Raw genomic sequence first — 15,876 nt, 5'->3', positions numbered from 1 at the left:
TTCTATGTACATATGATCAACTATCATTACCGTTTAGAATAATCGTCGTCAGAATTTTACCTCATATTTTCAGCGTTTTCTGATCCAACAAAAGGTGATTCTTTACTACTGGGATACCGACGTCGTTCGCTATGAATTTCACGGTTTTCTCTCCAAACTTCTGCACGATGTCGAATTGCATTTCGAACCTCCGTATTCAGAAAGCAATAAAATATCGCTACCATAAATCCCTGTAATTTTACATTCATTTATTGTACTCAATCTTGACTCAAGACTCATTTCTTGATAATTATAACACTTTTAGCTACAATAGGTACCTACATAGCTACCTACAACCGATTTTATCGTGTTTTTTTTTATCGTACCTATTTGTTTATACCTACATTTCTAAACCATCATTATTTTCAGCTCAATAAATGTACAAGTCAATTAACGTAAACTACTACAGATACCTACTAGGTAAGTAAAGTACCTTTTGCACCTTGTAATACCCTCAGATACAGCCATGAATACTGAATAAGTAAATCAAACGTGTATTAAAATTACATTCATTTCATTGAATATCCAAAGGATATTTTTTGCGGTGATCGTCATCTTTATTTTCCCTTGAAATATTTATAAATACAAAATAAACCAAATGATTTCATTTGTTCCGCACGATTTCATTCTTATAGGAACATCTATCAAGTTTTTTCGTATTAAAGAAGCATTTTTCGAATATTTTTATCAACAGCTCCAGGCATCAACAACTTATTTTCAAGATGATTTTATTTTAACATAAAAAACCCATATCGGAATACGCAAACGAAAAGTCAAACTAAGCCCAAAAAGACACGCCTCGATTATAAATTTACTTCGAAAAACAGTTTCTTTTCAAATCAAGATCCCTTTCTAGGCTCCGTGTATAATTGATTGGTATTTCGTTTAAAATATTAAACTATTCTTCATGTTTTAAGAGGGGAAAAAACCAACATCAAACTGTAAGTATACCCAGTTTACATATGTACATGGTACCTAACTCACTTATCATCACCTATCAATAAAAAAAAAAGTTCATTTCACGTACTTGGGTAGAAAGAAGAACATCCCTTATGAACTGTAGAAACGTAGCTACCACTCCTTGTGTAGGTAATGCGATAGTTAACATGTATGTGATTCCTAGTAATGGTATTAAAACCACCAGGGCTTTCATTGCTTTTCTGTATTGTTGAGTTTCTGCTGAATTAGTCGATCTCAGCTTGATAATCAATACCTGCGAACAAAACAAAAAACTTGTCACTGCTATAAGTGTGGATTAGTTAGGTTGGTTGGTACCATTAATACGACAGATTGCAAAATTATTAAAAACAAGTATTTGCGAGATGTCGTATCGAAGATTAGCAAGGTAAGTAAATGTATGGGTATGAACGTATTTGTAGCTACAAATGAAGTTGTATAAGATGGATATACCCTTGTAGTCCCTGTACACTCGTTTTACTGGAATTATACTCGATAAGTATTTAATCGTTTAAGTCTATCGTATAAGTATGTAAATGTACATATTGCAAAATATTAAAAGAAAACATTATTATGCGAAAAGGGTTGGATGTCATCAGATCATCAGTTTATGTCGTGTCTCTAAACGATCCGGATCTACTTCGGCGACAATTAATCTAAGTAGGTAGTAGGTACCTATTTTACCTACGCAAATCTGATTGACAATAAGTATTTCGTATCAAGTTTGTTTTATCCTCTTGAGTACTTATGAGTTGAATAAATAATCCTGACGAGCATCATTAGAATAAGGTACAGATTGTGATACGGTCATAAAATATATAGGTAAGTTACCTTACTTTTCATAATCAAGGTTTAGAAACATATTTTATAGAATTATGAATTATGGCATTCGAAAAAGAATAGAAAAGATGAGATTATTATCGAATCGCGAATAAAATAACTTGTTCTATTTGAATGCACGTATATACTAATCTCTAAACTGCTTAGAACCGAAAAAAAGTTGATTCTATTGTAACAAAACCGTTTTAATGAACACCTAATACCTATACGTACTTGTTAGAACCTGAGTTCACCCAATCGATAGCAATATCTTCTTCAATGCTCCAAATCGACTAAATTTTATTTTGAAAACTTCATAAAAAAAATCAAAGTGAAGTCAACTGAGTTTGAAGAATTTCTGATTCTGGCGTGAAATTCGAACGTAAGTAGGTAGGTAGGTACTAATAGGTACTCGTAGAATCAAAAAAATCACGAATCGTGTTGATGTGCATTAATTATAGGATGAGTTCATTTCCAATTTTTTCACCTAAATATGGCATTTTAAAGCATGGATTTGAATAGGTAGAGGGTGCGTTATGGCACAGTAAAGGAGTCGGATCTAAAAAATTAAATCATTTATGTATTTGTGTATGTGTACCCCATCTATTGGGAAGGGGTTTTTATTTCCATTGAGGTGCCCATTTTGAAAGACTGGCACTTCGAACCAACATTAAAAAGCGAGAATCGATAACTAAATCTGGATTTAAACTCGATCTCGATCAAACAACGTAACAGCACGAAGTCGTTTTGCCTTCAAATATCAATTAAACGCAAATTGTGGGATCTACGTATTTCAAAGATGTTAATAAAATTGCATAACCAGTTTATCGCAAATATGCAAGTTCTTTCTGAATGACTTACTCCATCAATAATTTCAATCAAAAATTGAAGTGTGGAATTCTGATTTCGTAAATTTTTTCTTATGATTTAAATATGTACATACATGAAATGGTACGGGGGGGGGGCGGTCTCGAAATTTTCACACCAATAAGAATCACGATTTTTTGTAAAGCTACTGAACTTGGAATGCTCATATCTTAAAACTGGCCGCATTTGGAGAAAATATGTTTGATTGGCGGATTTCAAAGAGAATAAAGAGAATAAGGAATTACAGAGTTATAAATTATAATCAATAAATTAAAATTTTAAAGCTGAACATTCGCAGAGAAACGGAAAGCTCAATCTTTCACGATGGATTCAACACTTGAAAGCTACTATCTACAAATGAATAAAATTCACCAAAGACTTTTCTGAAATCCTCTTTTTAATAAATTTACTCGTACTCGTACTTTCAAAATGAGATTTCAACATCGATGAAGGGCATAAAAACCTCCAATTTTAATCACATTCCCTATCAAAAAATATATATATTTGTATATACCTGAAGAGTGATATTCCAAAACTCGCTTTGTCCATTTTTATCAAAGTTGGGTTTTCAGTGGTACCTGATAGATGAAGTATTAACTCACATTCCTACATCATAAACCTACCAAAATGAGGTGTTAAACTCACCTAAATAGCCAATTCAATAAAAATTTTTAAAAAAATAATGTTCCAAAACGCGCTTTGTTCATTTTTATTGAAATTTTTTTCAGCAGTATTTAGTGGATGAAATGTATACCTACACTCCTACATCATAAATCCACCCAAATAAAGTGCTAAACTCCCCTAAAAAGCCAATTTACCCGTTTAAAGGGAAACTGTTTTTCCTCTCTCCTGAAAAGTTGTGAAAATGGACAAAGCGAGTTTTGGAATATCACTCTTCACCTATATCTACTTTTGTAACGTTATGGCACCTTTTAGTTAAATGTCGTTGTGGCACCAGGTAGCAAGTAAAGAAAACTTAGTCATTTACGCGAGCGTTTTTCCGGCAACGGTTTATTCATTAATAAAAACCAACTGGTGCCTCTATATTATATGAGTATAGAGTGATGATTAAGGGTATAAGCAACAGCGCCATCTAATCGAAACATTTTACAGCGAATTTTTACAAAAGAATACATCGAAAACCAATGAGACCTGAAAATGGTGCCACAACGTCTGTTGACTATATAATTTTACCAGTATATTAAAAGGGACTTTTAAATGTCGTTGTGGCACCAGTACAAAAATTTGCCTAACGACCCCTGGCAGTGCCCTGATGACATTCCACATGATTTTAAATAAAATACGTTGTGGCACCATTTGGTGGTGCCACAACGTAAATTTTGGTGCCTGAACGTGTGTAAAGTGTATAAAATGGTGCCACAAGTACATCAATTATGAGTACCTATATTGAAAAGTGAGTAAGTAGGTACATAACAATAGGTACTAAGTTCTTATAGCTTATCCATTCAATCAAGTTGATTCATCTTCATTTCCTTAATCCCTTTACAGTGCTCTAGAAGTGATCAACAGATCAAAATACATACTAAAGAATTAAAAATGATCCATTGCTGGCACATTATCTGTTGAGTTTTCGAAGGCACTGTTTGGTAATTGAATTTAAACATTCATCGTTTTTTGTATTCTTCTCTTCAATGCCCTTTTCAGCTACGCACTTCAATCTTGGAAAAACAGATGGAAAAATTACAAAAATGTATACCTATGACATGATGAGATTTGGGAGTGCTGATTAATACTCAAATCTGAGCTCTTTTTTCAATTCTTTTGAAGTGGAGAATACCTACGGATTAGAGAGGGAGAAGAGAAAGGCAATGGCGTAACCCAGTTTTTGCCAAGGAGGGGATAAACTCAAATTTTTAGGCATAAAAAATCGAAATTTGAGGCGATTTTCTTAAAACCTTTCACAATATGATTTTTTTATCAAAAAGAAGGCGGAATTAGTGTTCGAGCGAAAACTATTCGAAAAATTGGTTCAAAAATGAATAATTACTCACTTTTGTACGTTTTATTTTCTATTTTCATCCGCAAGGAAGGGGGGAGCAATCACCGTAATTGCCTCCTTTGGCTGCGCCATTGGAGAAAAGAAAGAATTCAACATGTTTTCCTCGACTTTTTTTTTCTTATGAATGATGGACATTTACGGCGTATTGAGTTGGCAAATCTATTCACATGTTTATGAAATGTTTTGCGACCTTTTTACAGGAGGCTGAATGAAAAGTGATGTTATTTTAATGAGGCAACCTGCTGATTTTCTTTCAAGCTTATATTCAGAATATTACTTAATAAGAGTTTTCAATTCAGTTATCTATTCGAACGCATTGCATCAAAACAGTCAAATGAGCGTCGAATACTTTTGAAATATTCTGAAATAGGTAGCTTTGTTTTTCATTTTAGAAGTTTTGAAAATATTTCAGTAAAAAGTGCTATGCACACAACTAAAAAAGCAGAGAACATCTAACAGCATTCCAAGCTGAAATCAAAAAATGGAATAGCTAGCAACTAGGTATGCTGAAATAGACGAAGTACCTACCTACTTTTATTCTCTTTTCAAAAAGAAATATTCCACGCATCGCTTGTTTTACAAAAATAAACAAACCTCGCAATAGATTAAAAAATACTGAGAATGTAGGTATTTCTTTTTTACTTAAAGAAATACTTTACAATCGTAACAATATTGAGAAGTAAATAGTACTTATGTATTAGGTATACAGATGACATTTGCGGAAAATTTTACTGCTTTTTTTGTAATGCCGGTATATATAAACGTCGAAATAACTATAGAAAGATCATACAATTTGGTGACTGAAATACAACTTTGTACAAGAAATTTAGTCAAGCGAAAAAATGTCTTCAAAATTTTAGATTTTGCCCGTTTTATTCGAGTTGATCAGAGAGTTGTAAACATGACATGTTTGACGTAAATAATGAAAAAATTGTTTCGTAAATATGACATTTTATTTTATTAATTGGTATAAAATAAAGGCTTTGATACTGGAAATAAAATGTAGCGACGTGACGATAAGACACGTATAGGTACACTATATACGAGTATGTTTCATTTTATATTATGTATACCTTATTTGGCTGAAAATTCCATTTAAAAGAATACCCCGCCTGATGAAAATCCAAACTAGAGGAGTTATAAAATCTATTTATTTTTATTAGATGTTTCACTTTTAAAAGGCAATCTTAGTCGCAAAGATTTCCATCAGGATTTTACAACGATGTGAAATTAATTACGAGAATATCTGAAAAGAAAATTACGCCTATCTTTGACATAAATTGATATTTGTTGAGCTGTTTGCCGCCTTGAAAGTTTTGTAGAATTTTTCTTATATTTATAGGGGAAAAGTTTATTCTTAAAATACACATCTGAACAAGTTAAAGATATTAATTTTAATCACATTGTATTATGCCTTATACGCGATCATGATACAGAAATTAATTCGATTCGGATTCTCTATAGAGTTGTGTAATACGTATGTTACAAAGACTCGTATAGGTTTAATTTTTTATTTGACATATGAATTAACGATGCTCAGAATCGTAATATTATCAGCTCTGTAAGTCTCCAGTTTCGGTGAAATATTACAGATTTGAATTTGATTTGGTAGGTATACAGTTAACCGCCAAATGTGAAAACGTAAACGTATACATTATACCGCAGGTTAAATGAATCATTAAGTATGAGTTCACCCAGAGTGAACGTACAAATATACTTGTTTTGATTTAGACGCAAAACCAAAATCGTTAAAGGGATTACTTACTTATTCCACAGAAATTATCTTCAAGAAACGAAAATACTTTACAGCTCAATTCAGTAAATACGTAGGTACCTATTACTAACGTTAAACCGAGCTCGTGCTCATTTTACGATGGTCATCAGTGTGCCATTTTATAAATTATCAATTACCCACTTTAAACATCCATGGCTCGTCACACATCTTTCCGTCTTTGTATACCTAACTTAATTAAATTCTCAATTCTTTTTTCGACTCTTTTACTCGCTTATTCGTAATAAAATTTAGAGAATACACCACAGATATAGGTACATTACACAGGTTGATACTCGTAGGTACCTACTCATTTTTTAAGATGCACAGAGAAGGAATTTTAAAGCAGTACCTATCTATGTACTACAAATTCAAAAGAAATTTCAGGTGAAAAGATGTAGGTACATACATAACTCGTGCAAATGCTAGAGTTCGAACACCAATTAGGACTACTCGTAGGTATTTGAAAACTTTTGGAAGGTTTCTTTCCACTTTACCAAAAATGAACGGAATAATAAATAAGTAGATATAGATATAGGTAAAAGATGATAAGTAAGAGGTCAAAAATTACAGCAAACCTAAATTTAAAAGGTTGCATCGAATAAAGGGCTTCGCTTCACTCAGACCTAGGTACAATTTTTTGATATTTTTTCCACAGAATAGCGACTTGAGATGCGCAAGATTTGAATAACAGGCGGTACAAAAATTGCAACCCTGCCAAACATGCCCAAGACCATCTTTCATATTCATAGGAAGAAAATGCAGGATATTTGAGAACTTTACCATTAAATTTTCATTCCTGACTCATTCTAAATAACTTAATCATCAAAATATGAAAATCATTTACCTATATGTTTAAAAATATTAAGGCAGAAATATCTAACGCATTTTACTCTACGAATTTTGAAATGTCAACTTTGGTTGTGAGCTCCGGTTTCAAAAATGAACATTTCGTAAGAAGGCATTGCGTGCGATTTTTTGGGACACCCTGTAGATACTATGTAAAACTAAACCGCCAATATTCTCACCGAAACATTACAACTTTTTTTTTTCTCGTGAAAGTGAGTAGAACAGATGAAGGAATAAAGGCGAGCGATGGTAAAAAATGGAGCAGAAGGTGGGAGTTACCTACTCTAAAAAGTAGGTATATAGAGTATCAAGTGAGGCGGAAATTATACCTCTAAGATGACGTGAAATGGAGGGAAAGTCGTATTAATTCATCATTTCATTACTCGTAGGTAGGTACCTCATATACCTAACTCTTAACTCTCATGAAAATGAGTAGTATCTGTTGAATGAGCAAATGAAAATTCCAGCATTTGTAGGTTTCGTATTACACGTTTCAAATTTCCTATTTATTTTTAGCAGCGTAAAAAAAATTAATGCGTGTCATAAAAACAAACAAACCAAAAAAAAAAAAGAAGAGAGAGAATCGAATAAATGCGTGAAGTTAGTTTGTAACAACAACTGAATAAAAACTTTTCAGATGAAATATCGAAAAATTAATTTCGATGGTTTGGAAATCCAGCGAAAAAATAAAAGCTATTACGCATTCGAATCGAATAAACGTTGCTATCGTTTAAACCCGGGTCGGAATTTAACCTCCGAAGTATAGACCCGAGTAATATCCGGTTTTTCTCTTTCATTTAAAAATATAATAGAAAAATATCGTGGAAAATTTCTCTTCCAAATACGTATGAGACGTTTTCATTTAACTAGACGATTTGTAAGAATGTAACAACTTAGGAAGAACGTGATAAATTCTCACGAGATTGCTATTTTCGAATTGTACGCGCTAAGCAATTATTACGCCTACTGCTCACTTCGCATATTCAATTTGAATATGAGTTCGACGTATAATTTTTTTTACGAATCGTCAAACGTTAACCGAGAAAACTTCATTACAAAATACCGCTTTAGAGCAATAAGAGTTGAAATTTCCCATGCGACAAAATCTAGTCGCGAAATGCGCGTACCTAGTTACCTACCTATGTATTAAATAATTTACCTACATACAATAAGCGGAATCGAAATTTCAAAACCACATGGTGTCAATAACGTTGACATTTGCAAAGGCGTTTTTCAACGAGAACTGATTTAATTACATGCCACTTTATACTACTGTATCGTCTCGGTTTAAAAGAAACCTAAAATAAAGTTTTCGGCCATTAAATTCTACCTTTAGGCTTATACGAGTAGCTAGCGCAGGTACTAGAAATTCATTAGTAACACGTGTTTCAATCTTTTTTCCTTTCAGTTTACTCGTAATAACTGCTTCTAATGGCCAACCTTTATACGTTTTAATTTGTTTTGATTTCCAACCACTTTATACGAGGATATTTTGTTAAAACATTATACGTACCTATTATGCTGAATGGGTGCGTGGGTAACCGTAACGTGCAGCGTATTTACGGCGAATTGAGTAGGCAAATTTATTAACATGAGCTGATTGAAGTGAGATGATATTTTGAATACAGCTTTTAAGGCGATCTTTCCAGTACGAGAGAATCCTTTTCTTAGCTGTTCCTTCCAGCAATAAAAAACCTCTTTTGTCCAGTATATTGTAAACTTAATGAAAATTTGTTTTCAGTATCAATTTCCTAAAACCGAATTGATATTTCCATGTTCCCGCCATTCACTAAGGAAAATGTCTTGGATAGCTTGAAAATTTGGGCTTCAATACCTATTTTCGGAATACTTCTTATAATACGAAAATGCACCGCGTACCTTCCAGCCAAAAACGAGATTTTTTTACCATGTTGCAAACAATTAAAGATAAAAAACCTATCGAAACATTGAAAACGATCAAATCGTTGAATTTTCTTTACAAAACTGAATCCTTGGTTAGACAAGTTAATTTTTGACGAGAAGGACGCCTAGTCGATTTACTCGAAGCTCCAGATCGGGTGGAAGGTTGTAGAATTTGACCATAATGGAAATCGATGATTGAAAACCTTAAAATTATGTGTAAATTATATGTACAAAGACCTTATTATTAACCATCAGGTGCGATTTGATGATTTTTCATTAAAATTCCAATCTGCATGGTTTCCAAGCTTCTCCTTCCAACTAAAAACTTGTAGCATACTTTTTCGGAAGGTACCTAATAGGGCTGTGTGTAGGTACATGGGCATCAAATGTCATTTCCTGATTTTTCGAAGTCGTAATTTTCAAACGTAAAATAAAATACATATATCTAATGTAGGTATGTTTGAAAAAGAAAACCATCGAAGCGAATAAAAATAAATATCTATGTTGTTGTATTCTCGATGATTTTTTTCTATTTTTTTATCTTATTTTTCATTCGTTTGGAGTTATTTTACACAACTTTCTTATGAAAAAATTCCTTCTCAATACGTCTTCTTCTTATTTTTCCAAAACATTCTCGTAATTCATCATTAACATAAAATTGGTTAAAATAGTTTTCAGCAGTCTAAAAATATACTTTTAGTTTCCTTTTAATAAATATTTCGCAAAGTTGCTCGAATGCAAATCATTTGAAATGTTGATGTCCTAAGTGTATAAATATACTTATTTCTGAAAAAAAGAAAAAAAAGAAATACATTTATCAAAAATTCAGATCCATTTTTGATAAATTATTTCGTCAAAACGTGAAAGCCCAGAGTAATTTGTCTAGCAAAATTGAAATGATAGCAAAAAAAAATTTTTAGGCATAATTTCAAGTATACGTCAGTAGATATATTTATACTAAAGAGTTTGAAAAAGATAATTTTTTCGTACTCGTATGAATAAATTACGACAGTGATAATTACTCAACTTTTTTTTTCTTTTTCGTAATAACTTTATAGGCTCAAATTTCAAATACATCAACAAAAAATAAACGAGGCATTTAAAAACGAAAGAAAAAACTGAAAAATAGGTAGGCTACGCGGTAAAGCACCTAAGTAAGTACGAGTACATAATTGGTCATTTTTCAAACAAATACTCATTCGAAGATACAAAAGAAAATTAATAATCATCGTTCCGCTCGTTAGGTACCTACCAATGTTTTTCGGGGGTAGATTTTCAAGTTTAAATGATTATTTCTCAGCGCAACAACGTTTTTGAACTTTTTTTCCTCTTTACATTCGAGAGAGAAATTAGTAGAGTGCAGCCACTTTCATAGTTTTAAATTAACCAAAACAAGGCCATTTAAACCTTTAATTGCCAAATGATAATTTTCGTAAGTTTTCGACGGAATATTAATTGCATTTAACGAAGCGTAAAATGAAAATGAAACCATCAAGGGATAATCACGAGGGTCGAAGAAATAAAAACTTCAAACACAAAAATCACAATTACAGGACTTCCACCGAAAGAGGTGAATTTCGATTCGAAATAAATATTTCCCTCAGGAGTTGCAAACCTGTAAACGAGACACAAACTCTTCTAGTAAAATGTGTTTTTAACTTTCTAGGTACTTTGTCTAGTGATCTTCTTTCATATTCGCAGGTATATCTATGTACCACTCTGCACTCGGGGTTTTGTAAAAATAGAAAAAAAAAATCCACACACGTGATGTCATTATAAACGTATGAAGAGTGTGATCTTTTTTCGAACGAGGAAAGATTTCATAAGCGAGGCTCATCGCAATCGTTTTCCTTGATTGTACCGGAAAATGGATAGATACGTACCTATTCGAGATATTATAATTATCGAGGTTATTTTATAGAAACATCCTGGCGTGTTTTGAATCAAAAGTTGCATAAAATTACACTAAGAAATAAATTACCTACAATTCCAGCATACATTACTAGGTGCCTACGTAGGTTTTTCATAAATTGCGTTTTTTCAAGTTCTTTTTGCAATCAAATGGTGGATAAGTGAGTAGGTATTGGTATACCTATACTGTATACGAAGTTATAAAATCCAAGGAAGCATTTATATGTAGGTACCTGACTATATTGATTCGGAAAAATAGCGTTTTTAAATTTACTACGCGTATTTGTATAAATTTGCCATTCTCGTTTCAAAGACTGAGTAGCAAATTCTACATTTCATCATTTTTTTTCATCATAAATTTTTATCAAATTCAAAATAGGTACCTATAATTTGATATCTATAGATATCCTTTTTTTTTCTTTTTGAATTGCAACAACCTACATGGATTTTTCGTTTATTTTATCATCCTAAATAGGTATAGATAGTGTTTTTTAAATTCAAGTAATTTTATGCATCTCTCATTCGTGAAACGTTTCGATATGGTTTGGTAATAAATTGATATTTGTACAGATTTACTCGACGCGACGTTTGTATTCAAATGTAAATGTTCGAATGGCCCAAATCAGAATTTAATCTCATTTATTATCTCAGGAGTTAATAGATATCAAACTGTATTGTTAAAATGAATCGAATATTTGAAATTGAAACACACCATTACATTTTCTTCCATAAATCATTCATCTAATACCTTGATAATTCGGCGATTAATTCTCCCGAATATTTTTTCAAAGCGTACATTCGGCACGACTCGATGTTTGGAAAAAGATAAGTACCAAGGGGTGTTTCTTTTTTGTGAGAAAATGAAAATTGAATTGATACCACGAGTATACAAGTGAACTGCGATAACTCGCTTGGTAATTTTTGACCTCATCTGTAGTGAATCGAAAATCAATTTTTTCATCCATCAGTTTATTTGTTCAGAAACGTATTTATTATGAATTTTTATTGCATTTTTAAATGCTTAGCTGAATGAAAATGAAAAAATGTCAATTTTTTTCGAGAGCCATCGTCAATAAATGGTTTATTGCTACACCGAGTGTTCCCATCGTAATTTCCAGTTTATTCCTTATCTTTTGTTGGCCAGTAACACGAACCACCAAAGAGTTGAAACAGGGCTTGCCAATTTCCGATTTCCGGAAACGAAATAAATGTTCCATGTCCAATGTCCATTGTACTTACCTATAGGTTTCGAAAAATTAAGTAAGTAAAAGGTCTTTAAAATAAAATAAAACTTTGAATTCATTATTCTTGCGATCCCTTCCCGAAACATTTGGGTGTTATTTTCATTGTAAACCTGTTTACGTTCAACTTTTTCATACACTAAACTGCTTCATTTGTAAAAATCGTATCATGTTTTAATTTAATACGGTTCAATTGTAAACTACCTACCTATAAGTATAAACGGAACAAATCGCACAAATTCTAAACCATTTTTCAAGCTTTGAAGTCTGCACCTAGTTTCTTCTAGATCTATGAAATAGGCTACACAAATATAAAGGATTTATATTTCGTGAAAGAAAGAACGTTGGGTATCGAATCACTTCACAATTTCAATTCTCAAGAGGAGGTAAACCTATTTACACTCGTATAGCGAGGGTTCTTGCATTACTTATCGGGTAAAAAGCAGAAACGGCGACTAACAGATCCATAAGTAAACAAATATCTAATACTCGAGTTTTGAAAACGTGTACATTTCGATAGTTTTTAACTATGTTTAGAATTGATTACTGACTTTAAAATAAGTACATTTATATCTTTACGCCGGCCTACATGTTTCAAGGGTAAATACTATAGGCTAAGCACTCTCGGAATGTGACTGTGCCTAATGCCTATGTTTTTGTTTTCATTTTGCGTTTTGTTATAAAGATTATTTTCACGGTGGTAATAAAAAAATTTAATTATCATTACGAGTAGGTACTTCAAAGATGAAGCATGTAATGGGATCTGAAAGAATTCAACATACCTACGTACGGATATAGAATATAGGTCTATATGTGTAGATACTATACGTACAAGTAAAGTAGGCATCGTTTTCGTTTTTATGAAATAGGTACCTATACATGCTTATGCTAGCGTGATAACATTTTTATTTCATACCTACCTACCCCCTTATCGAAATTTATTTTACATTTTTCTTACAGTTGATTTATTTTTATACGAGACAATTCCGTAAAATTTTTCTACGGTGGAATAAAATTACACCAATTTACATAATTAACTATTTAGTTGCTGTTATTTTTTAATAAAATTATTCTCGTTGGAAAAATCAAAAATTAATTTTGCTTTCTCGACTGATTTCTGATGTTTAATTAAATTAAATTAAACCTTTCAATTGAATTCACCCATCTTTTAGTATTTTTCTTTTTACTTCATCGGAAATAAACCTGACTGAGAGAATGGATTTTTTGTTCAACGTGGAGTAGTTTTACGTTGTTTTCATTTTTCTCGCAGTGTAATTATAATTTGGCATCGCTAATTGATCTATGAAAGATTCCTTTCAAGGAACTATGTTCTATGTTTTTTAGCATCATCTTATAAAATGTCAATGAAATTTATAAGATTTCAAAATATAAAAAGGTATTTTCCTTGGCGCAATATTCCTTTATATGGACACGCGATGAACCTTGCGTCAGGAAAAAGGGGGGGGTCTGCACAGGTGATATTACTAAATTAGCAAAAAACACGTCCCTTCTCCAAGAAAATGAGACATTATTTTCAAAATACCAAATCATCCCGAAAATAAGCAATTTTCAAATTTTTAACCAACTAGGTGGAATCCTACGTAAAAGTGGTCTGGAATGGCCTAGGTCAACATAGAAGAATCTCAAACGTCATCTTTTGGAGCTAGAATATTTTTCAGAAAACAGGTTGTAATGTCGAGGTTAGAGTGAAAACCCCAATATTTTTTTTAATGCCTTTTTTTAGATTCAGTGACATCGGTTGGGTCAAAGCTTTCTTTGGATGACTTTCAACTTCAGAATAAAGGTCTTCGCAAATGCAAAAATCGGTCAAAATTCTCCGACTTGTCAGTTTACCTTTTGTATCAATTTAAAATAATGTTACCTATCTAATTAACTTTTCAGTCATAAATTCTACATACATGATTGAAATATTTCTATGGGAGACTCATTCCACTAACCTTCGGTAATAAATACCTACTTTGTAAATCCAATTGAAATTCACAGGAAAAAATTAATATTAGTTGGCTCATCTAATTAAAGGCCGAATAAAGAAACGTATTTTATGAAACGCTCACTTGTTGTTTCTTTTTTATTTTCCAACTTTTATCGTTGAATAAAAAGTAGGCAAGTGTTTTTAACTGGGTGAAAATGGTTATAAAATTTAGGTACCAAGAATTTTTATAAAATACTCGTACATAAAAATGTGGCATGATTTAACTCTTCAATTAGGTAACTGTGAAGTGTGGTACCTATCGTCATACTAAGTAACTTCAAAGTCACTCAAACGGGTAATTACCTTTTCACAAATAAGAGCCTGATAAACACGAGGTGTAAATTTTAAAAGAAAAAAATTAACCCAATTAAATACCGCCTAATCAATACTAAGTATAGTGGAATATCTGCGACATTTAGTGTTTTTAATGGAGGCATTTAGAGTAGGAATTAAACTGCTACGTAACACTCGTAAACGAAAATTTCCCAACAATCATGCAAAAACTTGGTGAGCTCTAAGTTTCATGTCTAGAATTAAAGTTTCCGTTAAAACCATTAAAATAATGTTGCTAATTTAATTAAAACATTCTGCAAGTTTCCACTTTAAAATACTTGAGTGTTCCGTTTTTGATTCGGAGGCAATTTGTCGTTTGATTCATAACCAAATGTTATCAAAAATAATGTTTGTACTTGAAACTCGCGAGTCGAGTGTAAAGTCACAACAGATCATTTCATTTCATCGTTATACACCTAATATATCATCGGAAACCGTACAAATGAAGGAAAATAATTGCTCAACATATAGTGTTGAAATCAGCAATGGATACAAATTCTATGTACGTATAAAATTGTAGGATACTTGCAGGATTACAAATGATGGCGAAATAACTTGTCAAACTGACACACGTTAGGATGTCATTTTGACATTTTGTTGGCAGATAAACATTTAGATTTGAACTACTGATTCGTACGGTTATAAGATTAAAAGAATGGTTCAATGACTTTATACCTTTGAGCATTGACCGCGAGCTTAGAAAACTTGTAATTACTTACAAGAAAAAAAAATAAATGAAATGGCGAAATATTAATTTTACCGGCATAATGTTGGTTCTTTTACTACAGAATGGACTCGCGAGAAGGTTTAATTTTTCAACAGAAAAATCTTTACTTTTGTATCTAACTGAATCAAATTTATTTTTTATTATTTCGAGCACGTTTCGGTCAACTTGCGAAAAAAGCTTGATAAAAGCGAACAAGAGAGGTATAGTGTAAAACGTTAAACGAGTTTTCTTCTATTAGGAAAAAATTGGTACTAAACGTTATTGACAGCTGTGTACTCGGATCGAGTAATTTTCCATTATTATTCCACACCTAGAGCTTACCCATAATGTTGATAATGTTTTTAAATGCGAAATTTTTCTTCCTGCCAAGTCACGCTACGATAAAAACCAACGACTTTATTTTTTGGTTAAAAATTAGCCGACGTTTCAAGTTGAGCGTGAAAGAAA

General features: G+C 32.1%; 1 protein-coding gene across 3 annotated transcripts in view; it reads right to left on the bottom strand.

Moving 5' to 3' along the window:
- LOC135831854 (diuretic hormone receptor-like) overlaps positions 1-15,876 on the bottom strand; it is a 102,102-nt gene that overhangs the window by 1,993 nt on the left and 84,233 nt on the right. For all 3 annotated transcript variants that reach the window (XM_065344668.1, XM_065344669.1, XM_065344670.1), the window contains 2 exons: positions 1,067-1,252; positions 61-230 (listed from right to left, as the gene is read on the bottom strand). In XM_065344668.1, coding sequence (XP_065200740.1) covers positions 61-230; positions 1,067-1,252 — 356 coding nt within the window. The remainder of the gene's footprint in view (positions 1-60; positions 231-1,066; positions 1,253-15,876) is intronic.

Source organism: Planococcus citri, chromosome 1 (assembly GCF_950023065.1).
Source record: "Planococcus citri chromosome 1, ihPlaCitr1.1, whole genome shotgun sequence".
Lineage (NCBI taxonomy): Eukaryota > Metazoa > Arthropoda > Insecta > Hemiptera > Pseudococcidae > Planococcus > Planococcus citri.
This window is presented reverse-complemented; position numbering and strand designations above follow the sequence as displayed.